This window comes from Hakea prostrata, chromosome 10 (genome assembly GCF_041222555.1).
Source record: "Hakea prostrata isolate BN-2017 chromosome 10, UWA_Hpros_2, whole genome shotgun sequence".
In the NCBI taxonomy this organism is placed as follows: domain Eukaryota; kingdom Viridiplantae; phylum Streptophyta; class Magnoliopsida; order Proteales; family Proteaceae; genus Hakea; species Hakea prostrata.
In genome coordinates, this window is record NC_142609.1 from 40,933,198 (window position 1) to 40,958,349 (window position 25,152).

The 25,152-nt window shown below is 37.6% G+C and overlaps 5 protein-coding genes and 2 non-coding genes across 11 annotated transcripts; 3 read left to right on the forward strand and 4 right to left on the reverse strand.

Annotated features, from left to right (window-relative positions):
- Positions 1-1,667: 1,667 nt before the first annotated feature.
- LOC149002996 (Intron maturase, type II family protein) lies at positions 1,668-10,757 on the reverse strand. 5 transcript variants are annotated; one of them, XR_016170204.1, is made up of 4 exons: positions 10,444-10,757; positions 5,931-9,753; positions 3,766-3,902; positions 1,668-3,218 (listed from the first exon to the last, which is right to left on the reverse strand). XR_016170204.1 is itself a non-coding variant. In XM_089136859.1 (2 exons), exons 1-2 carry the CDS (start codon positions 10,577-10,579, stop codon positions 7,427-7,429), a joined length of 2,463 nt encoding a protein of 820 aa, XP_088992985.1. In that variant the 5' UTR covers positions 10,580-10,757; the 3' UTR covers positions 4,534-7,426. The 5 variants fall into 5 exon arrangements, 1 of the variants encoding a protein (XP_088992985.1); XR_016170203.1 differs by having other exon boundaries at positions 3,715-3,902; XR_016170205.1 differs by lacking the exon at positions 3,766-3,902.
- A 1,393-nt stretch (positions 10,758-12,150) lies between these two features.
- TRNAG-UCC (transfer RNA glycine (anticodon UCC)) lies at positions 12,151-12,222 on the reverse strand. Its single transcript has one exon. It is a non-coding gene; the product is annotated as a tRNA-Gly (tRNA).
- A 2,562-nt stretch (positions 12,223-14,784) lies between these two features.
- LOC149002998 (acidic endochitinase-like) lies at positions 14,785-15,957 on the forward strand. The gene has a single exon (XM_089137531.1). It carries the CDS (start codon positions 14,833-14,835, stop codon positions 15,739-15,741), a length of 909 nt encoding a protein of 302 aa, XP_088993657.1. The 5' UTR covers positions 14,785-14,832; the 3' UTR covers positions 15,742-15,957.
- A 157-nt stretch (positions 15,958-16,114) lies between these two features.
- On the reverse strand, positions 16,115-16,186 carry TRNAG-UCC (transfer RNA glycine (anticodon UCC)). Its single transcript has one exon. It is a non-coding gene; the product is annotated as a tRNA-Gly (tRNA).
- A 1,470-nt stretch (positions 16,187-17,656) lies between these two features.
- Positions 17,657-18,844, forward strand: LOC149003000 (hevamine-A-like). Its single transcript, XM_089137401.1, has one exon. It carries the CDS (start codon positions 17,707-17,709, stop codon positions 18,610-18,612), a length of 906 nt encoding a protein of 301 aa, XP_088993527.1. The 5' UTR covers positions 17,657-17,706; the 3' UTR covers positions 18,613-18,844.
- Positions 18,845-21,415: 2,571 nt separating this feature from the next.
- On the forward strand, positions 21,416-22,480 carry LOC149003001 (hevamine-A-like). The gene has a single exon (XM_089138486.1). It carries the CDS (start codon positions 21,416-21,418, stop codon positions 22,319-22,321), a length of 906 nt encoding a protein of 301 aa, XP_088994612.1. The 3' UTR covers positions 22,322-22,480.
- A 408-nt stretch (positions 22,481-22,888) lies between these two features.
- On the reverse strand, positions 22,889-24,060 carry LOC149003002 (uncharacterized). Its single transcript, XM_089138487.1, has one exon. It carries the CDS (start codon positions 23,957-23,959, stop codon positions 23,387-23,389), a length of 573 nt encoding a protein of 190 aa, XP_088994613.1. The 5' UTR covers positions 23,960-24,060; the 3' UTR covers positions 22,889-23,386.
- Between the last annotated feature and the right edge of the window lie 1,092 nt (positions 24,061-25,152).

Below are 25,152 nucleotides of genomic sequence, written 5' to 3' on the forward strand. Positions count from 1 at the left end.
TGACATCAATAACTCAAATAGAATCTCAGGAATTCATTGGTTTTTATGCTAAGCTGAATAACCTTCCTTAAGGATCCTTGATTTTTCTTTTCCAAAACCCATCATTTTCTATTTATTTCTGCAAGCACAGACCTGAATCCAAGAGGTAAGGGCTTGAAGAGTCGGTGTGGCAAGGTGTACTTGCTTTTGCAGTTTGAAGATGAGTTTCCCTTGCTCATAGCCATCTCCAAAGCTGATCTTGAAATGATGACAACAGCAAATTGCACATCAATCTCATATTTCTCTTTCCCTCTCATCCTTGCTTTAAATTGCTCTGACATTTTGAATGTGCCGCACATCACTTCTAGCACCCAACTCTTTACACTGTCCAAGGTGAAATGCTGGTCTGTGATTGTTTTGAAATGAAAATGATTACTGGCAGCACGAGTTAACCTTGCAAAAGATGAAAATTCATGTGTTCGAATGGCAATGATGAATCCAATTCAGTCCAAAAATGTATTTGGACCCTAACAACTCTAGACACCTCCTCAAGTGCATTCATAGTCATTGTAAAGGGAATCCAACAACAGAAGTAAAAGACATTCTATTAGAACAACGTTTTCATGGCTAAACTCTTTATAGAACAAACCAAGCAACCAGGTATTCTTTTGTGGCATTTCTTCTATCACCAAAGGGTCAGAAATTGTATGTTGGGGTCCTCCACCAAGATCAAAAGGCTGAAGTGCCTCGTTCAGTCCAGCATTTTCATAAACATGTGTTGTGAATAGTTGCTGGGTCCTCAATCAAAATGCTTCAAAAGACTGAAATGACTGGTTCAGTCCAGCAGACATGGCTTGTAGCCCTTTCTTCCAAGCAAAAAGACACGCATCTAGAGAGGCTGATGAAGAGTAAAACTTTTCCTCCTGAGCTACACATGCTTTTTGTGAAATTAGGCAATAAGCCCAACCTTGGCTTTTCCTTTGTTTAATGCTCGATCCTGCAATAAATAAACAGGTATCAGTAACGTGATTCCAATCAGGAACCCATCTTTGATAAGAATCAGAATTTAAGGAGTTGCATAGAGGATTAATTGCTGTAAGCAGAACTACACCCAGTTAGATGGGTGACCATTTATAAATTAAATTAATAACAGAAGGGCTTAGCCTTACCATTACTGACCTGGTTCCTGGCATGCCAGATATAATAACAAGAAATAGCAAATATAGAGAAAAAATTTCTTTGCTGAACTCTGTTATTCTTTTGCAATCTAAACATCCGCAAACAATACTGATCAAAATCCATGGCATTGACGAGGCTAGGTTTCCAGCCAAGCGGGCCACCAAACCAAACACATTCTAACCATATGCAATCCAAGAAGAGGTGCCTTTAATTTTCTCCATGTTCTTCACAAAGGAAACAGAGGTTTTCCTTATTCCAAAAAGGGGAAATACATACCACGACAGGGAGGCTTCTGTTAAAAGTCCTCCAAAGAAAAATCTTAAATTTTGGGAGAATATTTAGTTTGGGAGAGACATTAGGGGCTCATACAAGAAATTTTGCCCCATGCTTGGTTGAAAATCTTCCATCAGAAGATAGAGTGCATGATCATTCATCAGAGTCATCAGAGACAGGAATTTCAAAATTAAGAGACACTAAATTGTTTTTTTTTTAAGGTTGGGGGGGGGGGGGCAAAGCCTGCAATTAATTAACATTCCACAATGAATCTCTTATGAGATCAGAAACCAGAGAAGATTGGTCCAAAACGTGAAAGATCGGATAGGGAAGGGAGAGGAAGAAGTCTGCAGATCATTCCAGATGCAAGTTGAAGATCCATTACCTATTCTCTTGAACACACAAAATTTTAGAGAGGGTAAGATTGATCTGATGCCATTCGAAATGCAAGACCCAGTGGACTTCAAAGTCTCAGGAGAAAAAATAGATGAATTATGAAACTATTTAGTTTTTAGGACCTTCGCCCACAGGGATTCAGGTTCCCCAAGATCCTCCAGGCTTGCTTAAGAAGAAGATATTTATTATGGGTGGAGGCTTTTTGGAAACCAAGCCCACCTAACTCAGTTGGAGCACAGGTTTTATCTCAAATGATACAAGAAAAATTAGAGTGAGAAGAAAGGCTACCTCTTCAGAATCTGCTAGTAATTGAATCAAATATAGAGCACACACTAGCAGGTATATGGAAGCAACTAAACACAAAGGAGAGTAGGGCAGATGGAACTAACATGTGTCTTCCTGCAAAACTTAAACAATTAGCCTTCCAAGACAACAATCTAAAGTTAGAGTTTATCAATTAAAAAATTAAAATCTTTGACTAGATCCAGAATGAAATAAAAATGTGACTTAAGTATTTACTGGAGAAGGGCATAGAGGGATACCCAAAATGGATTTAATTCTATTTTTAGTATCTCAGGGGTATTAGGACTGAAAAATAAACCACTTGTTTCAAGGTTTACTTACTGTCCAGATATAGCACAGAAAAGATCCATAGCTGATCTAACCGAGTGAATGTCCTCCCTTAAGCGTGGCTAATCCAAATAGTTAATAGCCAATAATACCAATATATTGCCCCATTAAATATTTCTCTCATATACTGATTCATAAACAGTCAAGGGCATCTTTCCACAAGACATGTAATTATATGGGGAGAGGTGCAACCAAAGAATAAAGATTCAACTACGCTCAAAAAAGAAAATAAAAGATTAGTAAAAAGTTTATCATCCAAAATATTAAATATAAAAATATTAATTACATTGAAAACTCAAGTAAATTTATTTAACTCATTTTTCTCTATTGAATGTAAAAAGATCAAACAACTTTGTAGTGAATCAGGACAGAATTGATTCTCCTTGATGTGTTTCTCTTTTGGAAAAGTCAAATGTCAAAGAACAATGAGGTTTCTTTTCTAGTTTTCACATTTGTGGCCGATTGAAACAGTTTGATCAATGAAAATTCAATTGCATCAAACATACAGAATTTCCAGGCTAAGAAGCTTGATAATATATGTTGTATTGCTTTCAACTTAGGATGAAAAATATGCTTGATCCGGTTGAGAACCTTTCATATGGTTGAGGCACAAACAAATTAAGCATCCCCTGCATGTTCTTAGTGGAAGATGCAATATAGATAGGATCGTGATAGAAGAGGTGTCTAACATTCAAAACTTGTTCTTCAAGCCAAACTGCTTCCCCTTCCAGAACAGCTACTTCTGTAAAAAGCTCCAGTATCTGTAATGAAAAAACCAAATTTATCATCTTGAGACGTCCTGATTATAGTAAGGAATTTTTTTGCAAGAATTGATCAAATCAAAGGCACATGGCTGTGAAATATCTAGTTAAACCAGACATTCTTTCCTTTTCTCCCATTGGGTGTTTCCAAGAGAAGAAGAGAACATATTTTTGAAGTTGTTTATTCAGTCCAGATTTGAATTCAGGTTTGCAGCTCAGGCATAATAACCAGCAAACCATGGCAGTTTGCAAGGTTGAAATACACAAAATTAAATTCAAGCAAACCACGAAAGTTTGTGCTGTCAGCAAATAAAATACTTCTGTACGCCTCAAAAATGTGTGTTTTTTTGGGCCAATCCCTTCATAATGCTAGGATCATAATTAATGAGTCCCCCTCCCCCTTGTTTTGTAAAAGATCATTTGTATAAGAACTAAAGAGTACCAAACAAGAATCAAATGACACAGAAAGGGAAGCAATTAATGTGTTACCACTTACCCTAGCAACAGGGCACCATATACAGACCATGTTGAGATTCCGATAAAATACCTGAAGCTAAAAGTTGAACAGAAAGGCCTGGTAAATCTAGCTTAGACTTCAATGCATACGAATCCATAACAAAGCTCAATTCATCAAACAATGAGGAATTTGAAAAAAGAAATATATGAATGTCACTTCTTCAGAACCTATATACAAGAGAAATGAAGAGTAAGTAATGTTTCAAGCTTCAAAGATTACCAATCAAATTGGCAAGTTGCACATAATTGGCTAAGAAAGCAATTATTGCTGCCAAAGATGGTAATGTCTGTCCGTTTAATTAGACAAAGGAGAGAGAAAGAAGAAATTGGGAAGAAAAATCAACCGAATGTAAAAACTTTGTTTACGAAGTTAAGGGTCTGCAGATGCTCCATTTCTTTAAAGTCACATTCGATAAATTATTATCAGTTGTCCCTATATTATTTCGAGCAAAAAGTAATCATTATGATTGCATACAGTACTGATACTTCTGTGGCTTTCTTCCCCAATCAGTCTCCAAGGGTCAGTTGCCTTTGATCCCATGCACCTTTCCCCAACAAAATTGATTGGATTGCAGCATATAGCCTTTAAGCATTCAAACAAAATAATTCATTTTTTTTTCACCTGTTAATAGAGTATGAAACCATTCCCCAAGCCTTCCTAAAACCACCCATACAACCAACCCCCCCCCCCCCCCAAAAAAAAAAAAAAAAAGGAAAAGAAAAAAGAAAATGGGGTGGGGTGGGGGTGGGGGGTGGGAAAACATATCATGCCAAGCTTGATCATTATCTGAACTGACTTATCATGCATGTTTTCTGCTTACCAAAATCATGCAAAATTTGATAGCCAACTATCAAATATAAAGGAAGCTCCCCCACTCCATTCTAACCGATCCGTCTTACATCCTCCGTATAGAAAATGAGACCATCCCTCACCTCTTCTTTGCTTGCCCTTCCACCCATCCCATTTCGCTTGTTTCTCTCCTCCATTTGGCCTAGACCTAAGTGCTCTCCGCCCCCAGGCATTGGGTGCTGCTCGTTTGGTAAACTTTTGGAGGTTCTTCAACTAATAACATTATCAGTATCTCTTGGGGCCTGCATTTCCCACCTTTGACTGGGGCACAAATGGACTATCTAATCTAGACCATCGATTAGATTTGGAAAGCCATCTATTATGATGTTAGCTCCAAGCGTTGCTTTTTGCCTCATAAGGCCCTTGTAGATACCCCAAGGAACAAAGATATTGTTGTTACTTGGGGTCTTAATAGCTCATTGTTAGTTACTTCCAGGCGTTCTTAGCTTGGCTTGCCCCCCCCCCCTTTTTCCTCCCTTGTACTTTCTCTTCTTTCCCTTTAGGGTGTTTATAGTATACTTCAATTCACCGTAAATAAAACTAAAAAAAGCTTAACCATTGACTTCCAACCTTCCTATAATTTCTAAAACCATTTCAGACTGACAAATGCCAATAGAAAAACATGTTATGCCTCCTATGAAACTCTAAATTTTTTGAATTTTTTTAATAAATCTCAGGGCTTGCAATTACACCACCAAAAACTTGAGGACTAAACTGACATGTAGTCTCTTCCATTCTGACATCCTATTAAAGAAAATGAAAACAGTTCAGAGTTTCTTTCAAATTTTGGGATCAGAGCTACACCAGGAGTCTTAAAGCCCCACGTCCATTGGAATACTAAAAGAACCTCAACAGTCCCCCAAAGCTTTATTCAATAATATCTTGTTTTGCTTCTGTTTTCTAATGTTTCTGACAGGATTGTCCTTGTTTGAACCCTTACTGAACACTATATTAGGTACTCAATTCAAGTTTCAAAACATCAATCTATTCTGCCCCTACTCTAGTTTAGTTACTGATTTATGCATATTATCAAGCTACTGTTTTATGATCTGTTTGTTATACATATCCAGAACCGATTGACAGAATTCAAATCATCTTTCTGATTTCTCTTTTGGTCTTCTAAAATTAATGTATTACCTATTAGAACTTGGATTAACCAATGTATTCTGATCGAAGCACCAGATCAAATTCACACTTTCAGCAATGGTTAGATCCCCCAAGACATTGAACTTGACTTGAGGTTCATCACATCATCTGATTTCTTGATATATTAGACTATTAGTCATCCTTCGAACTTAACATCTTCTCTGAGAAAAGATCAATGATATAATACACACATATATTACCTTCAGATCAATGAATACTGTGAAACATGTATCATTCCCTCACGCTATGATCACCAGCACCTGCAGCTTCTCTGACATGAACACTAAATTCATACTCCTGGTCACAACCATGTATGAACCACACATAAAGTAGAGAATAAAACCATTCACCCCAAAATATGAATAGTATAAGACTTCTCTCCAGCTTCTGTAGGAGCAATGAACTCAAGCTTGAGTTCCACTTCACTATATTCATACTCCTGGTCACAACCATGTATGAACCACACATGAAGTAGAGAATAAAACCCTTCACCCCAAAAGATGAATAGTATAAGACTTCTCTCCAGCTTCTGTAGTAGCAATGAACTCAAGCTTGAGTTCCACTTCCCACTGGAGGGAGTCTTCTTGATGACAAGCAACTGGTTAGTTTTGGTATCACCATCAACAAGCCAACATCCTTCTTCTTTATCTTTGGAGTACCTCAGAGCATAAACAGGTCCAACCTCGGATCTCACTTCAAGATCTTGTTCAAGGGTAACTTGAAAGGTTACATCATCCCCAGCTTTATATTGTCACTCTCAGTAGCTCATATGAAATATCTATGTGGCGAAAACAGTTGCAGAAGCATGCAATATGCAGCAACTGTGATTCTGTCATCTGTAGCAACTTTTGTCACTAATCATTCTCCATCTCCACCAAATCAAAGTCTGGTACATTTGGGATTATCGAATGCAAACCTCTGATGGTTAACCATACTTTTTATCAGCACTACTTCGCCAGGTCGTACTGGAATATCTGCATATTCAGAAGCAGAAGCGAGAATCTCAAGTAGGTCTTTCATCTTTGTCTTGGAAGACAATGATGAACTCAAGCAGTCACTAGCATGAGGCATATGAAGCTATCATCCCGAGTTCTGTGGAGAAAGGTCCATATCATCCTCTATAGCAACACATATACTTGCTTCCAAGTCACTGAATCTGTTCTCCAGAAGCTCTGCGAGATGATCAGAGAGATGCCCATGGCTAACTCCTTGGAGGTTGTATTTATCAGAATTAACATCTAGTAGTTCTCAATTACACCAACAACTATTTCCGCATTTGGGTTGTCATGCAGATAATGCTGCAAATGACTTTCTACTGGCAATGCTTCAGATGAGAACTTATAGTACTTGACACAGTTGCCAGAATTATATAAGGTCTACCAGCATGAACCATCAACTGCAACAAATCAGTAACTGGGGAAACCTGTGTAAGCATTTCCTGTCCTGTCATAATATTGTGTTCCCATAGCACAGATAAGCGAGATGATAGTAGCATCCCCCGGCACATTGAGCCGTTAGCAACACGAACTTCCACTCAGACTCGAATAAATGTGAAACAACTTCCTGGTCCATGCTGGTAAGACCACACAAGTAGCCCACACCATGACAAAAAGTAGCAATAAACATCAGCTCACTCACCTTCAAAATTGGGTTATGGAGGCAAATTTGGCATTCTCCAGAAAAAAGTTAGGGAAAATCATCTCCAAGCACAAAAATCAATGGATTGAAGTGATATATGACCTAAATACAAATCTTTTACATGTTTCTTACAAAGCCCAATTCGCCTTCTGTTCAAGCTGGGATGGATTGCCGTAGAGAATCCTGTACTCCAACCTGGAAATTTCTGTCTTTCCATCACATGAAGAGTATAAACACATGGTGCTGAAGCCAAGCACCCTATTACAAAACAGTTGCAAGGTCGTGACTCGCTTACCATTCTTGCTAGAGACAGTAAACATAAACCACTACAGAAAATGCCATACATCAATGCCTCATCAGCATCAAAAGCTTGAAAATCTGATATCTCATGTGTCATCTCTATCTCCATCTCTTGGTTAGATGGGAGCAAACTAAGCTCAGAACTGAACACTTTCTCAATCTCAAGTTCATACAACCGATGTTTTGCTGCCAGTGTCCGGATACAAGACCACCTCACATGATTGACAATCATGAGCTTGACTTCACTGAAGTTGTCACATTTACTGTACAACCTAAGCCACCGGTAGATGAGACCAGAAAACCAATCAATGATATGGCTGTTGTCTTGTAAGATGAGTGCTGAAACAGGACGGGGATGTCCCTCACTGTTGATCAAACCATAACGTAAGAGACGCTTCTTGATAACATTAACAGGGGCTAGAATTTCTATTATGACAGTAGATTGAGTGCCTGAGTTGAAATTGGGCAGCAATGCAAGAGTTGAAGCAGTCTCAGAGGAAATATATTCTTCTGCACATTTTTGAAAATTGTGGAAGGATTCCCTTAGTTCTTTTGGAATGGAAAGTTCTGCAATATACTTGGATAAGACAATCTCCTCATTGGCTTCAGCTCTGGCATTCACATCTTGCATCCAGATCTTCAGTAGGACCTTAAACCAGTGATCTGTCTCCATTCCTGCTTTACGGAAACATGAAATTTGGCACAATAAAGAACTGCTGTCTGCCAAATGCTTAATTTCTGATTCTTTAACCTTCTTCAAACCATGAGCGAGCCACTTCTTCCCAATCCTAACCATTCCAGCATCCCAGGCTTCTTGTTTCTGTGAAGCAAATAATTGAACCTTCTCCTTCAATTTATGAACAGCTCTAACAGCGGGACTTTCCCTCTCACTTGTTCTCACTGCAACACCAAGAAACCGAATTCCATGTGGATCACTGGTGGATAAAATTTCCATCTGATCATGCACATCTAAATGTAAGGTGTGTTGAAGATAGTTCTGCACCTCAGCCTTAAACTTGAAAGCAACATCCTTGGGGCCTGAAACAGCAAAAAATATCTCATCCATGACGCGACAAGCATGTAATCTTAAACCAGAATTAGTATCACCTGGCTGTTTGTTGTCGTTGTCCTTATTGTTGTCTTTTAACTGCCTTCGGAGCCAACTACGCAGCTTAGAGCTGGAACCATCTCGAGAAGCATTAACATCAGAATCCAGAGCTTCATATCTCATACATATTTTGTAAAATTCCCGGTCAAATAGGTCAAGATATAAATTGATTAAAATAGGAGATAACACTCCCTCCTGTGGAAGACCATGGCCTTTCAAGAAGCCCCCAAATTCCAAGTTCAGCACTCCAGCATCAAACATGCTACGTATGATAGAAAACAAATCAGGGTCTTCAATCTTCTCTTCCATGGTTAAGATGAGCTTACTGAGAACATTTTCATCAACCTTTTTCCTCACATCTAATGTGAACCACCAATTTGAATTATCAATCTCTTTACGGATGTACTTCAAAGCTGAAAGCCAGCCTCTTCCACTCCGGCAGCCATGAGAAATTTTAGAAAAGTGAGGTCTATAAACAACATCTACAACTATACTGATTGCTTGTTGTATGACCTTCAACTTTAAATTAGGAAGGACCAAGACCTCTTTCCTCTCCCCCTTTGTTGAGATAGAGAAGGTGTTGGCTTTGACATCAAAACTCCCATTCAACAGCTCATCTGCCATGGATCCAAAAGGCATATCATTATCATCTGATTCTAAATCAACATTGGAGTTGAGCTTAATACATTGGTAAGCATCGCAAAGAGTCAATGGATTAGCAATAACCTTTCTCATTAGGTCATGAAACTTTCCGTTCATGTAATGCTCCTTCACTCTTTTCTTGATGCGCATTTCTTTTAACCTCTTCAATTCCATCCGGGTATTCTGCCTTGTCTTGGTAGAAGTAAGAGATTCGTCAACTAAACAGGCTAAGCTCTTTGACAACGGCATTTGGTTAATTCCCTTATCATCGTTGTTGTTTATTGCCGCAGTAGTACAATATACTGCATAAGGTTCAAATTGTCTGTAACCTTTCCCTGTTCCAGAAGTAAACATCATTAATTTAAATATAAAACAAGGCAGTGGACAAAACCTATTGTCTCAGCCACCAAGAATACTGAGAGGGAGAGGGAAGAACCTTACTGCTGACAAAAAACCAAAACATCATAGACCCAAAAGAAGTTCATCGCAGTCTTAAACAAGTTGGTAATTACCCAAGTTGACCAGGAACGATGAACACGGACAAAGAAGATTCATACTCCAGAACTTATTGACAGATTACTTCAGCAAATGTTGCTTGTGATGAGCTGACAAGCCCAAAAACCACATTCCCGTTCCCAGTTTTGAATCCTAAATTTCCTCCCTAAAAGTTATTGACTTAAATTTAAAATAATAATAATAATAATAATAATAAAGCTTTATTGGAGAAAGCATGTGAAGCCTATCCTAAATGACAGAAATAGCTTCAAATGGTTAGTTCTATTAATATTCTTCTAGTAAAGAAAACAATATACAGGGAATAATGCATAAGCATCTGAAGCTAAAGAAGAAAGAGCTTAAATCTGATGAGAAGTTGCAGAAGCCTAAGTGGAACTATAAAAGTCAGAAATATTATATCTAGTCTTACTTATTCCCATCCCAAATTGGCACTTGCACATCCATCTCCCAACTCCTATGAGGCCATAGGAACATAGCAATCGAAGCAACGTAGTTAGAGAGACACTTACAGAGGCGAAGGGGCTGCTGCAAACGATTGGGAACGGAGAAGAGACGCCGCAATCCACACGAAATGAAGACAGAGAAGGCGAAGTGATCTGAATACCCTAAGATGGAGGAGATTTGCCGCGGCATGCCTGCAACCATTGCCGAAAGTGATTTCTGGTTTCTTAGGTTGCAACTTGCAATCGTTAATGAGACCTCGAAGGTCCGAAAGGAGAGCCGAAGTTGGTGAGTTCTTGGGCCCTTTCTTGAAATATCATTTTCTAGAGCAACGTTGTTAGGAATTTTTTTCAGGCTGCGTTTGCAAATTGTTGCAAAGGTATACTGGGAAAAAAAGGGGTGGGAGAAAAAAAAAAAAAAAAAAAGGCTTGGTGTTTATTGAAGTGAGGAAAAAGGAAAGGAAATGGTGGAATTTTATGAAAAAATGTTAAATATAGGTTTCATATTTTAGTTTTTCATATTTTTTATAAAATTTCATAATTTTTTTTTTTGGGTAAATAGATCTTTAATTAGAAGCATGGCAAGAAAAGGCTGAGGCATCCTGAGTACAAGCTTCAAGAAGCCAAGGAATGGAAATAAACCATACCGTCTTACATGCCAAGGACAGGACCCTCCTAGCTAGATTATCGGCTATAGAATTAGCCCATCTGGAAACATATTGAACCGACCAAGATGGTTCGAAGCGAGGAAGCAAACGAATGTACGTCCTCCACCACCCGAAAAGCATCTAATTGGACCGGAAGAAATGGGTCCTCAAAACAATGAAACTTCGAAAATACATAGAGTGAAAAAGTTAGCATGCCACTTCACTAGACAAACTTTTTTAAAAATTTTTCACCCCAAACAACCAAACAAACCATACTTTTAGGATTTAATAGAAAAGTTTGCTTTTTCAATTTTTTTCCCACCTCACATTTTTTCCCGAAAACAAACGCAGCAGACTCTTGGGGGAAAAATATATCAATCACAATTCACACCATTAGAAGAAGAGGCACCTTTTTAGGGTTTTTTTTTTTAAAACTTCATTTTCTAAATGTCAATCCATCACTGCACCTAGGGGTAGAGGACTATGTTTGGGTTCAGTTCTATGACAACAATCCTTGTGAATACTCCAATGGCAATGTTACAAATCTTCTGAACTCATGGAAGAAGTGGACATCAACAGTTCCTGCTGGGAAGTTCTTCTTGGGCTTACCTGCTTCATCTGATGCAGATGTGCTGAAATCTAAAGTACTTCCAGTGACCAAGAATTATTCTAACTATGGTGGTGTAATGCTCTGGTCTAGATATTGGGATCTTCAAAGTGGATACAGTTCCGCTATTAATAGCAGTGTACAAATGGGTACCCATCGCTGCTCTTCTTATACGGGTTTATGCAATAAACTAGTCAAGTTTGTTCCAGTAGTTTTCCCTTTCTCTTATGTTATGGAAATTGTTTGAAGAACAAATCTTCCAGCACAAGAAGAAAATAAATAAAAGAACTCTTTAATAAAAACAGCAATTGCTGATACTCCTAATTCTGTTCTGTTTGTTGAGTGCACTGAAATTGCCTCTTTGTATACACATTATCAATGCACAAGGGTGAATCCCTATAATGGGTTCTTGACTTCTTGTGATGAAGATGCCAAATCTCTCTCAATAATCAAGTTTGAACTTCAGCTAGGTAGAAGGAGGAAGGCGAAAAAGAAAAGGGAAAAAAATGAACTATTACATAATGCGTCTGCCGGGAGTCGAACCCGGGTCTATTGCTTGGAAGGCAATTATCCTAACCGTTGGACTACAAACGCATTTGTTAAAAGGTGCATAACTTTAATTATCTACTCACACAATAAAAATTATACTGTTCTTTAGGGGAAGAAATCTGAAAAATGAGTTTTTCCTTGTAACATTATTTTTAATATAATAAAAATGATAGTTTGTATTTTCTTTGATTAGTTAAGTGCATAAATCTTTTCTTTATTTCGTTTAGAAAAGTTTATCTATTGAGTCTCTCCATATCGGCTGGATTCATTTTGTGTTGTTTTTTTTTTTTTTTTTTTTTTTTTTGGTAAGAAGAACATATCTTCATTAAAAAAAATTGAAAAAGATATAGAAGCACACACAAAAAAGAAGAAGATAAAGGCATGCAAACACAAGGTTCGAATAGAACATCCGAAACCAAGGAGAGGAATTGACCAAACTATCATACATGTAATAGACAGAGTCTTCCTAAGGTATGAGTCAAGCCTAATAAAACCTTAGAACACGCCACAAAGGCGGAAAGGCTAACGGACACACCACAAAGGCGGAGACGTACACTCCATAGGGGCGAAGAAAGCTTTAGCGGAAACGCTTACTGAATCGAGTTGGAAGAGCGGATGGGCAAGTCCTTTGGCAATAGTGACTTTGCTGGCACCAGATTTGTCGTCAGATGAAGTTGAGGGAGACGCTTGCGGCAAAAAAACGCTTAGATTTGAGAGATGAACAGCTAGATCTATGACCACAAACAGATGAAGAACTTGCGATTTGTGCCACAACATGACCGACCATCTTGATCACTACTGGATTGACACACATCACTGACTGTGGTGCTAGAATCTTCCCAACAAACCAAAGCAACTCTAATAACACAGGTAGCAGATCGCAAAGCAGTTTAGGGAAAGAAAAAGAAGAAGCAAAACCATAAGAAGAGGGAAAAACAAAGAAAAAGGAGTGAGGGAAGAAGAAAAGAAAGAAGCAGCGAAGAAATGGAGGAAAAGGAGGAGGCGAAGGATCGTCAATGCTCTCCGCCTCAAAATAGGGCGTGTACTATTAGAGCTATTAGAAAAACTAGCTAAAACATAGAATCAAGATTATTTAATCTATAAAATAAGAAATTACAAATTGACAGAATCGTGATAGAATTAAAATACTTCTTTGAAGATATATTCCAACCTTATAAAAATGATGTAAAAGAAAAGGAAAAATCTAGCACCACTGAAGCAAAAATGAAGGATGATATTTGAAGATGAACACTTCAATAAGAAACACGTTCGATGCCAATGATCTCTCACAAGCAATTAGGGTGCTCACCCCCCCCCCCCCCCCATTTTCATTTGTCTCTCCCGCCATAGTACACCGGTGAAGAATTTCCCAGCAAAAATCTATCTATCTTGATGGAAATCATCACTAGAGAAACCTAGATTAAAAGAAAATAGAAAGTAACTTTGAAAATTTAAAACTATCAATAGAGAAAGAAAGGTGAGAGTTTTGATTTTGGAGATATTAAGTGTAAAATTTTAAGCAGAAAAATCTTAATAAACAGAACCCTAGTATAAGAGAGTGATAAAAATTTACTAGAAAAAGTCAAATGTTTGTGTAACCTTCATAACAAATGACAATACAAATAAAGAAGTTTCCAAAGTCGGTTTGATAATGTCTATCCAGTTTTTTTTGGTGAAAGTCGTTGACCTTAATCTATATTACAAGATAAGTGCTTAAATTTTTAAATGATTTGTATCAAATTTTGTTCCACTTATAGTGGAGACTGGAGAGAATCACCACCTAGAAGGTAGAGTTGACTCTTTCAAGTTTCTAACCCGATTCATGGATTCAATATCAAATAGTGTGTTTGGTATAAATGCATTGTGATAATCATATTATATGTGTCTGTATTTTTTCTTAAAAATAATCTATTTTATGATTCAAGTGAATCCAAAGAATAATTTTATACTTTATTTTCTTAATCATGAGTCATGGTCTTCGGTAGTGGGATCTTAAAGACCCACAAATGTTAACATTGAGAAAATGAGGTGAAAAATATGTATTAAATTGAAAACAAAATTTGTATTAAATAATAATGAGTTATTTTAAGAAAAAAATATCAATTTTATATATATATATATAATTTTTAAATTTGATCATGTAATGTTGTTTTAAATACTTAAGTTCATGTATTCAAGATTAAGTTTATATTGTATATTATAACTGTAGGCTTTAATTCAAGGCTGAGGAGGTGAGAGTAATGGAAGCTTAAACTCAGCACTTTCATGGTTTTACTGACTCTATATGTAGGGAGCTGCTGCTACTGTGCACTGGAAACAGATTCATGAATCTTAATAACTGGATTCATAATTTAAAATTTCATAGAAATTTAAAGCTTCAGATCCATGCTTCACAATGAAACTTTTCAATGTACTGTATGCCATAAATTGTTCAATAATTCCTAGATATCCCAAAGAGGGTTTTTTTATTTTTATGTGTGTCAGTGTGTGTACCATAATTGGTCAAATTTGGAGACTTGCTCTATGTTCATACCTAAGGGAAGACTTCTTTCACCTATAAAAAGGGATCAAGTCCATTCACCCTTAAACATCACTACCTGAGCAAAGAAACCAATTCTTTCCTGCAGATCCATTAGTCCCTAAGTATTGCTAGTCATGGCTACCAAACATCAAGCATCATTTATCCTTCTCTCCCTCCTTGTTCTCACCCTCATTGTCGACGAATCTCTCGCGGGTGGCATCACAATCTATTGGGGTCAGAATGGATATGAGGGCACCTTAAATGATACCTGTGCATCAGGTAAATATGCCTATGTAAACTTAGCTTTCCTCTACAAGTTTGGCGGCGGCCAGACCCCAGAAATCAATCTCGCTGGCCATTGCAATCCAGATTCAGGTGGTTGCACCATTGTTAGCAGTCAAATTAAGTATTGCCAAAGTCTTGGCCTCAAGGTAATGCTCTCCCTTGGTGGTGGTGTTGGAAACTATACTCTAACATCAAACCAAGATGCAAAAGATGTTGCTGATTACCTCTGGAACAACTTCCTTGGTGGTAATTCTTCTTCTAGACCACTTGGTGATGCTGTTCTTGATGGCATAGACTTCGATATCGAGATGGGTTCGACACAATACTGGGACAAACTAGCCAAGAACCTCTGGAAATATAACAGGCCAGGGAGCATGAAGAAGAAGGTTTACTTAACAGCAGCGCCACAATGCCCTTACCCAGACAAGTATCTTGGCACTGCCCTTAATACTGGTCTTTTTGACTATGTTTGGGTTCAGTTCTATAACAACAATCCTTGTGAATACTCCAATGGCAATGTTACAAATCTTCTGAACTCATGGAAGAAGTGGACATCAACAGTTCCTGCGAGGAAGTTCTTCATAGGCTTACCTGCTTCATCTAAAGCAGCTGGTAGTGGATATATCCCTGCAAATGTGCTAACCTCTCAAGTACTTCCAGTAACTAAGACTTCCTACAAGTATGGTGGTGTAATGCTCTGGTCTAGATACTGGGATCTTCAAAGTGGATACAGTTCCTCTATTAAGAGCAGTGTATAAACGGGTACCCATCACTGCTCTTCTTATAAGGGTTTATGTAATAATCTAATCAAGTTTGTTCCAGTATTGCATCCAGTAGTTTTCCCTTTCTCTTATGTTATGGAAATTGTTTGAAGAACAAGTCTTCCAGCACAAGAAAATAAATGAAAGAACTCTTTAATAAAAACAGCAATTGCTGATAATCCTAATTCTATTCTGTTTGTTTAGTGCAACTAAAATTGCCTGCTTGTATACACATTATCAATGCACAAGGGTGAATCCCTAATGGGTTCTTGTGATGAAGAAGATGCCAAATCTCTCTCACTAATCAATTTAGAACTTCAGCCAAGTAGGAGGGAAAAAAAACAAAAAATTAGAATGAATTCCTGCATAATGCGTCTGCCGGGAGTCGAACCCGGGTCTATTGCTTGGAAGGCAATTATCCTAACCGTTGGACTACAAACGCTTACATGACAGGACGCACATAGTTAGTGATAAAACCTGGATAAATGCTTGAATCGAACAACCATCTAGTATTTTTTTTCTTTCACCTGTCTTTTACAATATCTTGAGACCATAGAGCCCATTAGTTTCCAAAACTAAGAATTAACGAGAAGAAAGAGATTGTTTCCAAAAAAAAAAGATGAGATTGAAAGCAGATTTGTAGAGTGTTTACGTGAATCCTATAGATTGCTAGAGCTTTTTAAGACTGAGGAAAACTCAAATGGAGATGGGTCTAAATGTTTGGATTCATTTGGTACTTACTTGAGCATGAATTCAACGAGGCACATGTAAGGTTCGACTTTTAGATGAGCTTAAGGGCAGATTTAGGATTCAATTTTTTAGTTGGGTTGGGGTAGGGGTGTGAGGCAAATAATGTTGAATTATATGTTTTGATTTCCACAAATTTGTCAAATATCATAAAAGCTAATTATTGACAATGACCTTCCAATTCATTGTCATTTTGTGAAAAAATTTCTCTAAAGAGGGGCGAAATACTGGTATTTTACACATAAAAGGAACACCAAAGGAGACTTTCTAAGATAATTTCAACAAATCAATACAGGAGAGGGGAGACATTTGCTAGTATTACACAAGTGAAAAGAGAGTCAAAGTGGTATTTATAAAAGAAAATTCAAAAAATCGAGAAAAATTGTGGCATGGCCCTAGAGAAGCTCCGCCGTTGGATGAGCTGCACGTAGAAAAAGTATAATCCTAGGAGGTGGGTGCTACAGGTGAACGGAAAAACCCCCCAAAAAATGTCAACTCAATATTTTTTCAATTGCAAAACTAAAGTAGATCTTAAAGAGATGTCAACTCTCTAGAGGTTCTGCCAAAGGGGAAAACAATAACCTCTCTCTAGAAGGCAGGCTTACTTTGCAACATATTCAAAGTCGGTAGCTGATCATAAGTTGACAATTGACCAGAGAAACTTTTCATTTCCAACTACTTACTAGTGTTTTTCCTTTAATTTTACTTTTGGTAAGAGTGTTTTCTTTAAATGTTTAGTGTTATGACTGTACACTGTACTATATAGGAGTCTCGATCACTGCTTCACTTCAGCATATTCTTCTCTAGTTTTACAGAATGAATTATTTAAATTCTCTCCTATTGTGATTCAGATCTCATCTGTGCATGACAGAACATAAAAACAATGATTGTTGGATTTTCTTGTATCGTAAGAGACGATGTTGTTACTTGTAGTCGTCACAGAGGTAGGCGAGAGATTCCCCAGAAATCATCTCATATGTTTGACTTCTACAAGAGGACAGACAGACCAGATCAAATATGGGGGCTTAATCTACAGACTTTTTTTTTTGGGGGGGGGGGAGGGAAGAAAGGATCAACTTTGTTAATTCAGGAGAGACTTTCTAACTTCCTTCAGACTATAAAAAGGTGCTCAGTGTCCATTCTCCCTTAAACATTACTGCCTGAGCAAAGAAGCCAATTCTTTCCTGCAAATCTATTAGTCCTAAGTAGTTAGTCATGGCTACCAAACATCAAGCATTATCTTTCCTTCTTTCCCTCCTTGTTCTCACCCTCCTTGTCGACGAATCTCTAGCCGGTGGCATCACAACCTATTGGGGTCAGAATGGATATGAAGGCACCTTGAATGATACATGTGCATCAGGTAACTATGCTTATATAAACATAGCTTTCCTCTACAAGTTCGGCGGAGGCCAGACCCCGGAAATCAATCTCGCCGGCCATTGTGATCCAGATTCTGGTGGTTGCACCACTGTTAGTAGCCAAATTACATATTGCCAAGGTCTTGGCCTTAAGGTAATGCTCTCCCTGGGTGGTGGTTCTGGAAACTATACTCTAACCTCAGCCCAAGATGCAAAAGATGTTGCTGATTACCTCTGGAACAACTACCTTGGTGGTAATTCTTCTTCTAGACCACTTGGTGATGCTGTTCTTGATGGCATAGACTTTGATATCGAGATGGGATCGACCGAATACTGGGACGAACTAGCCGAGTATCTTTCGAACTATAACAACGAAGGGAGCAACAAGAAGGTTTACTTAACAGCAGCACCACAGTGCCCTTACCCTGACGAGCATCTTGGAACTGCCCTTAATACAGGTCTTTTTGATTATGTTTGGATTCAGTTCTATAACAACAATCCCTGTGAATACTCCAATGGTAATGTTACAAATCTTTTGAATTCATGGAAGACATGGGTATCGACAGTTCCTGCTGGGGAGTTCTTCATAGGCTTACCTGCTTCATCTGATGCAGCTGGTAGTGGATACATGCCTCCAGATGTGCTGAAATCTGAAGTACTTCCAGTAACCAAGAATTATTCTAACTATGGCGGTGTAATGCTCTGGTCTAGATATTATGATCTTCAGAGTGGATATAGTTCCTCCATTAAAAGCAGTGTGTGAATTAGTATCCATCACTGCTATTGTCTAATTATTTCTGGGTTTCTGTAATAATCTAGGTTGGTAAATTTCCTTTTTCCAGCCCAGTAGTTATCTCGTTCTCTTATGCTACGGAGATTGTTTTAGAACAAGTCTCCCACCACAGGAAAATAAATGAAAGAACTCTGAATTATTCCATCAGATAAAACTGAACCCAATCCATTTCTTTTTTCTTTCTTTTTTTTTTTTCTTTCTAATTTTTTCCTTGTTCAAGGTTTCCTTGAAAATTTTCTTATAAAGTAATGAGAATCACGGTCTCCTTCTTTGGTTCTGGAAGGTGAAACTACTTCAAACCAGATATCTACAATTTATGGTTGAATTAGTAAACCTTCCCTATACTAAAAGTCAAATTAAGTAGAGGTTCAGTCCTGTTTGTCAAGTCAAACAATTACTTGTTACATGTAAAGCAGGATAAGCTATAACTTGCCTAGTCCTATTAAGCATCTACAAGTTCTTGTGACATCTTCACTCGATATTTTACCTCGGTCTTTTACACATTTAGGTATGGAGTTCACCTCTGAAACTTGATAGGGTGGATCCCCTGAGTGTATGGTATGAGGAGTCGAGGGTAGGGATGCTGAATTGGGCTCATTATCTCTTGCGGCTTTCGAATAGCCACAGCCATGTGTGACTAACACATTGATAAATCTCTACACCAGTTCATGGGTTAATGAAAACTTGCAAAGGAGCATCAACACATATGATTTTCCATTTCAAGAGAGGTAAGAAGGTAATTCACCTACTCGGTGTTGCACATAGGAAATATAACAGAGGTTGAACCACAAATGAACTAGAGTTATTCTGATAGCGGTTGCATTGTAAAGTTCTTGTTTCTCGTTTCTAGCATTCTTTTTCATTGGAACAGAAACGACCCAAAACATGTATGTGTAATCCAATCTATTTCTTTTTTTCCCCCATTGTCTTTTTTTCCCCCATTGTTGAAAGAATGGATGCTTTGGTATAGTTTTGAGCCCACCTCAAGAAAAGGCAGAAGAATATTCTTGCTTTTGACATCAAATATAGCCTCCTAACTTCGATGTTCCATTCATTTTTTGGGTTACACAAACGTTGGTTATTTTTTTAAAATAATGAAATAAATGTCAACTCAATATTTTTTCAATGGCAAAGTTAAAATAGATAACAACCCCCATTTTTCAAATGGCAAATTAAAGTGATGCCAATTCTCTAGAGCCAAAAGGGAAAACAATAAACTCTCTAGAAGACATGCTTACTTTGCAACGTATTCAATGTAGGTAGCTGATCATAAGTTGACAATTGACCTGTGGCGGGTTGAGGGTCTCACTTTTCATTTCCAACCACTTAAGAGTCAATTTTCAATTTTCTCAACAGGGTTGTACGAATTTTTATGAATAAAAAAGAAACTTATAAACTATATGATGAAAATCTTGTTACATGCATAAAGAGAAGGTTTCGACTATGAAGGATGAAAAGATAATTTCATCTAAAGTTGTTATAACAAATATCATGAAATAACGAATTAAAAAAGAAACAAACTTGAAAACAAATAAAGATTTAATGTGATTCACATACTGATATGGTATGTTACGTCCATGGGTGAAGAAGAAGAGTTTTTCACCTTATAGAAGAAGAATAGAACTAGATCTCACAACCAATTGCCAAAAATAGCATTACAAGAATTTTCTCCTAAAATCCTAATCTCAAATCTCCAATCTCTCGATAATGTGGTAAACGAACATAAGATACATATATAAAGACTCCAATCGGGTAAATGGGTTGACCCATTGGGTCAGGTCATACCATCCCAAGCACCAAATATCTCTGCAAACGGGTCATTCGGATTCTCTACCAAAATATGTGGATGTGAGTTCATCTTCTAAAATTGAGTACAAGAATTTGGATCAAAACATAACAAAAGTGATTTAAGGTTTAACCATATGATGCATGTGAAAGGAATAACTAATCATATAATTAATTAGTTCAACACTATTTATGGGTGACTACTCATGAACAAATAAATTATTTTAAATGTTGGTTCACCTTTTCCGAGTCTTCATTTTAATTCATGCATCAATCCCACTAATGAGTTTCCTATATGTAAATTCAAGAAATCCACATGAAATAAATACCATGGTATCGGTTCAATGATTCAAGGTAATTGCATTGTCTCAGACGCCAAGACTTCAAACCTCCTTAGAGCTAGTGTTTAGTGGCAAAGTCCTGTATATATAAACTAGTTATCTTCCTTATATAAACTATTGGTTAAAAAAAAGTCGTATTAATAGTGTATTTCCTTTAATTTTACTTTTTGAAAGAGTGTTTTCTTTAAAATTTATAGTGTTATATAGGTGTCTCAGTGCCTCAGCATAGTAGATCTTTTCTAGTTTTACAAAATGAACTATTTAAAGTCTCTCCTATACTGTGATTCAGGTCTCATTTGTGCATGAGGGAACGTAAAAACAATCATTGTTGGATTTTCTTGTATCCTAAGAGATGATGTTGTTACAGAGATATATATAGGTGAGAGATTCCCTAGAAATCATCTCATATGTTTGACTTATACAAGAGGTGAGACCTGATCAAATTTGGGGGCTCAATCTACCTCAGGAGAGACTTTTATTTATTTTTGAATTAAGGATCAAATTTGTTAACTCAGGAGAGACTTTCTAACTTCCTTCAGCCAGAGACTATAAAAAGGTGCTCAGTTTCCATTCTCCCTTAAACATTACTGCCTGAGCTAAGAAGCCAATTCTTTCCTCCAAATCTATTTAGTCCTAAGTAGTCAGTCATGGCTACCAAGCATCAAGCATTATCTTGCCTTCTTTCCCTCCTTGTTCTCACCCTCCTTGTCAACAAATCTCTAGCCGGTGGTATCACAATCTATTGGGGTCAGAATGAAAATGAAGGCACCTTAAATGATACATGTGCATCAGATAACTATGCTTATGTAAACATAGCTTTCCTCAACAAGTTCGGCGGAGGCCAGACCCCGGATATCGATCTCTCCGGCCATTGTGATCCAGATTCAGGCGGTTGCACCTTTGTTAGTAGCCAAATTACATATTGCCAAAGTCTTGGCCTCAAGGTAATGCTCTCCCTTGGTGGTGGTGTTGGAAACTATACTCTAACATCAAACCAAGATGCAAAAGATGTTGCTGATTACCTCTGGAACAACTACCTTGGTGGTAATTCTTCTTCTAGACCACTTGGTGATGCTGTCCTTAATGGCATAGACTTTGATATTGAGATGGGATCGACGGAATACTGGGACGAGCTAGCTGGGTATCTTTCGAACTATAGCAACGAAGGGAGCAACAAGAAAGTGTACTTAACAGCAGCACCACAGTGCCCTTACCCTGATGAACATCTTGGAACTGCCCTTAATACAGGTCTTTTTGATTATGTTTGGATTCAGTTCTATAACAACAATCCCTGTGAATACTCCAATGGTAATGTTACAAATCTTTTGAATTCATGGAAGACATGGGTATCAACAGTTCCTGCTGGGGAGTTCTTCATAGGCTTACCTGCTTCATCTGATGCAGCTGGTAGTGGATACATGCCTCCAGATGTGTTGAAATCTGAAGTACTTCCAGTAACCAAGAATTATTCTAACTATGGTGGTGTAATGCTCTGGTCTAGATATTATGATCTTCAGAGTGGATATAGTTCCTCCATTAAGAGCAGTGTGTGAATTAGTCCATCCATCACTGCTATTGTCTAATTATTTCTGGGTTTCTGTAATAATCTAGGTTGGTAAATTTCCTTTTTCCAGCCCAGTAGTTATCTCGTTCTCTTATGCTACGGAGATTGTTTGAGAACAAGTCTCCTACCACAGGAAAATAAATGAAAGAACTCTTTAATCATAGAAGGATCTGAATTATTCCATTAGATAAAACTGAACTCAACCCATTTCTGTTCTTTTCTAATTTTTTCCTTGTTCAAGGTTTCCTAGAAAATTTTCTTATAAAATAATGAGAATCACTGTCTCCTTCTCTTGCAGCTTTCGAATATCCACAGTCCATGTGTGACTGACACCTTGATAAATCTCTACCCCAGTTCATCGGTTAATAAAAACTTGCGAAGGAGGATCAACACATGAAAATATAACAAGGTTGAACCACTAATGAACAAGAGTTATTCTGATAGGGGTTGCATCATAAAGTTCATGTTTCTCATTTCTAGCATTCTTTTGCATTGGAAATTTGGAACATAAACAACCCAAAATATGTATGTGTAATTCGATTTGTTTCTTGGTATTTTTCCTCCATTTTTTAAAGAGTTAGCGGCTTTAAAACATTTTTGAAGGCACCTCAAGAAGGCATAGGGATATTCCTATCTTTTGACATCAAACATAGCCTCTTATTTAAAATCTCTTCCATGTTTCAATCATTTTTTTTGTTACACAAACGTTGGTTGTCTTTTCTTTCCTTCTTTCTACTTCTTTTTTTTTGCTTTCTGTGTTTCTTTCTTTTTTTTTAACCAACTAACCATACATGATTTTAGCATACAAAAACTATAAAAATGCATAGAAACAGTAAAATTTGTTTCTTACCAAGAAAAGAGGGAAGCGAAACAAAAACGGTACCATACAACCTGATAGTCAACCAGGAGGAAACTTTTATGAACCTGAGGCATCAACTACCAATCACCAAGCAAAATCCTAGCAGAGGTGCAGAACATATCTCGAGTTTAATGGGAGTTTCATTATCAAAAGATAGCATCTACTACTTGTTAATCGAGAATGGCTGATAAAGTACTAATAGCCATACTCATAAGCAAATTCGGAGACACCAAACATAGCTGAAAGAACCTGGGTAACAATGTAAAAGCCGCCCCCTAGGATGATTATGATGAGAATTGCAGTAATTGGGTTCTTCAACAGCTCCACAATAGGCTGGAAGACAGTGTAAAGAACACCAGTGCTAACTGTGACAATATATAGACCATATCTCCTCATGTTGTCCCAAAACTCCTCCATCAAAGGTCCTTCAGGACCCAATGCCAAGGCCTTCCCATCATCTATTCCTGCAAGTAGTACTGCTAACCCAAGAGAAGCGGCACCAAATATCACAAACCTTTGAAGCCCAGTTCTTTTCTGTGAAGGTATAAGAACATTGGATTCGCAGCCGAAGCTGGAGAGTGTCTTCTTAACCCTGTTGCTTTCTTTACTGAACCATATTGTCACTTGGCTTTGTAGTCTTGAATCTGAAGAGCTCCTCCTTGCCTTGGTTCTGAGAGGAAGGAGATGGGTGGAAGGTTCAGATGTTTGCCGATTGAGATTAGATTGCATCGGCATAGAAATATGAGATTTTAGAGCACAGGTTGTCATCTTACTTTACTATCTTCCTCTGTCTCTCTCTCTCCTCTCTCTGTGCTCCTGTTGAAGGTAATCCCAATCTAGAGAGTGCTTTTCTTCTCTCCCAGAATGGGTGGCTGCCGTGGAGTGTATTGGACAAAGCCTTATCCATTGCATATTTAAACATTGTAGCGTTTCTAAACAATATCATCATCAACAGCACCAGATGAGCCCATCATGTCCCATTGGGTCTAGTCCAGTCTTGGCCCAACCATTTTACATCCTTACAAACCCAACTTTTTTCTAGTGCTGCTGTTTGAAGGCAAAAGAGGCTCCATCCTCTTCATTTTCTCTCGTCTATCATCAAACCAGTCAAGGATTGGTGGGGTTCATAGTCCCAAGAGATCAAAAGAGAGGAAGAAGACATGGAAGGACAGAGATTTAAACACTAAGACCTCCTTAGACTTTCTGCGGCCACATACAAGATTGCTAACACTATGCCAGAAGCACATCCAGCGGCCATCTCAGTTCATGCTTAGTCCATAGAAAGGTAAGTTATACTAAGGAGAGCCTTAAAATCCCAGTGGGTCATTTTTATGAGGAAAATTATTAAACTACTCTAAAATGTGAATCCCATCACTAAATTACCAAAAATAATACAATTTATCTGATAAGTACCAAAGCAGTGTCCGAAAGAGCTATTGCTATAGCTCTCCCCTCTCCCCCTAGGCCAATTATGGCCACAATTCAAAATGCCTCAACTTTTTTAGAACAAGTCCGAGTTAAATAGCAATGATTTGAAGTACTTCTTTTTACCCTATTTCGAAAACCTGGGGACTCAACCGAATGGATATGTAAAATACAAGATTTCAAATCCTAAGAGAAAAAGAGGGAAAACGGGTTATTGCACCTACGCTTGAATAATTAACAGCTCCTTCAGATTCTAAGGCGCCCAATGGTCATTGGCAACAAAATAAAAACTGTTTACTGATGAAGAGTTGCAAAGAGCAATATTATTCAAGGCCTTGTGGCAATAAACATTTATTATTGGTAATTCGGTTTGACAAATTTCAGTTAAAAAACGTGATTTTCGGTAATTTCTTACTATTTTTCTGCAATTTACTTCATAAAGGAAGTCCAAATACTCATAATTCCATTTTTTTTCTTTTTCGGTAGAACTTGTAATTCCATATAGGAGTAATGAATAATGGGAAGACAAAAATTCC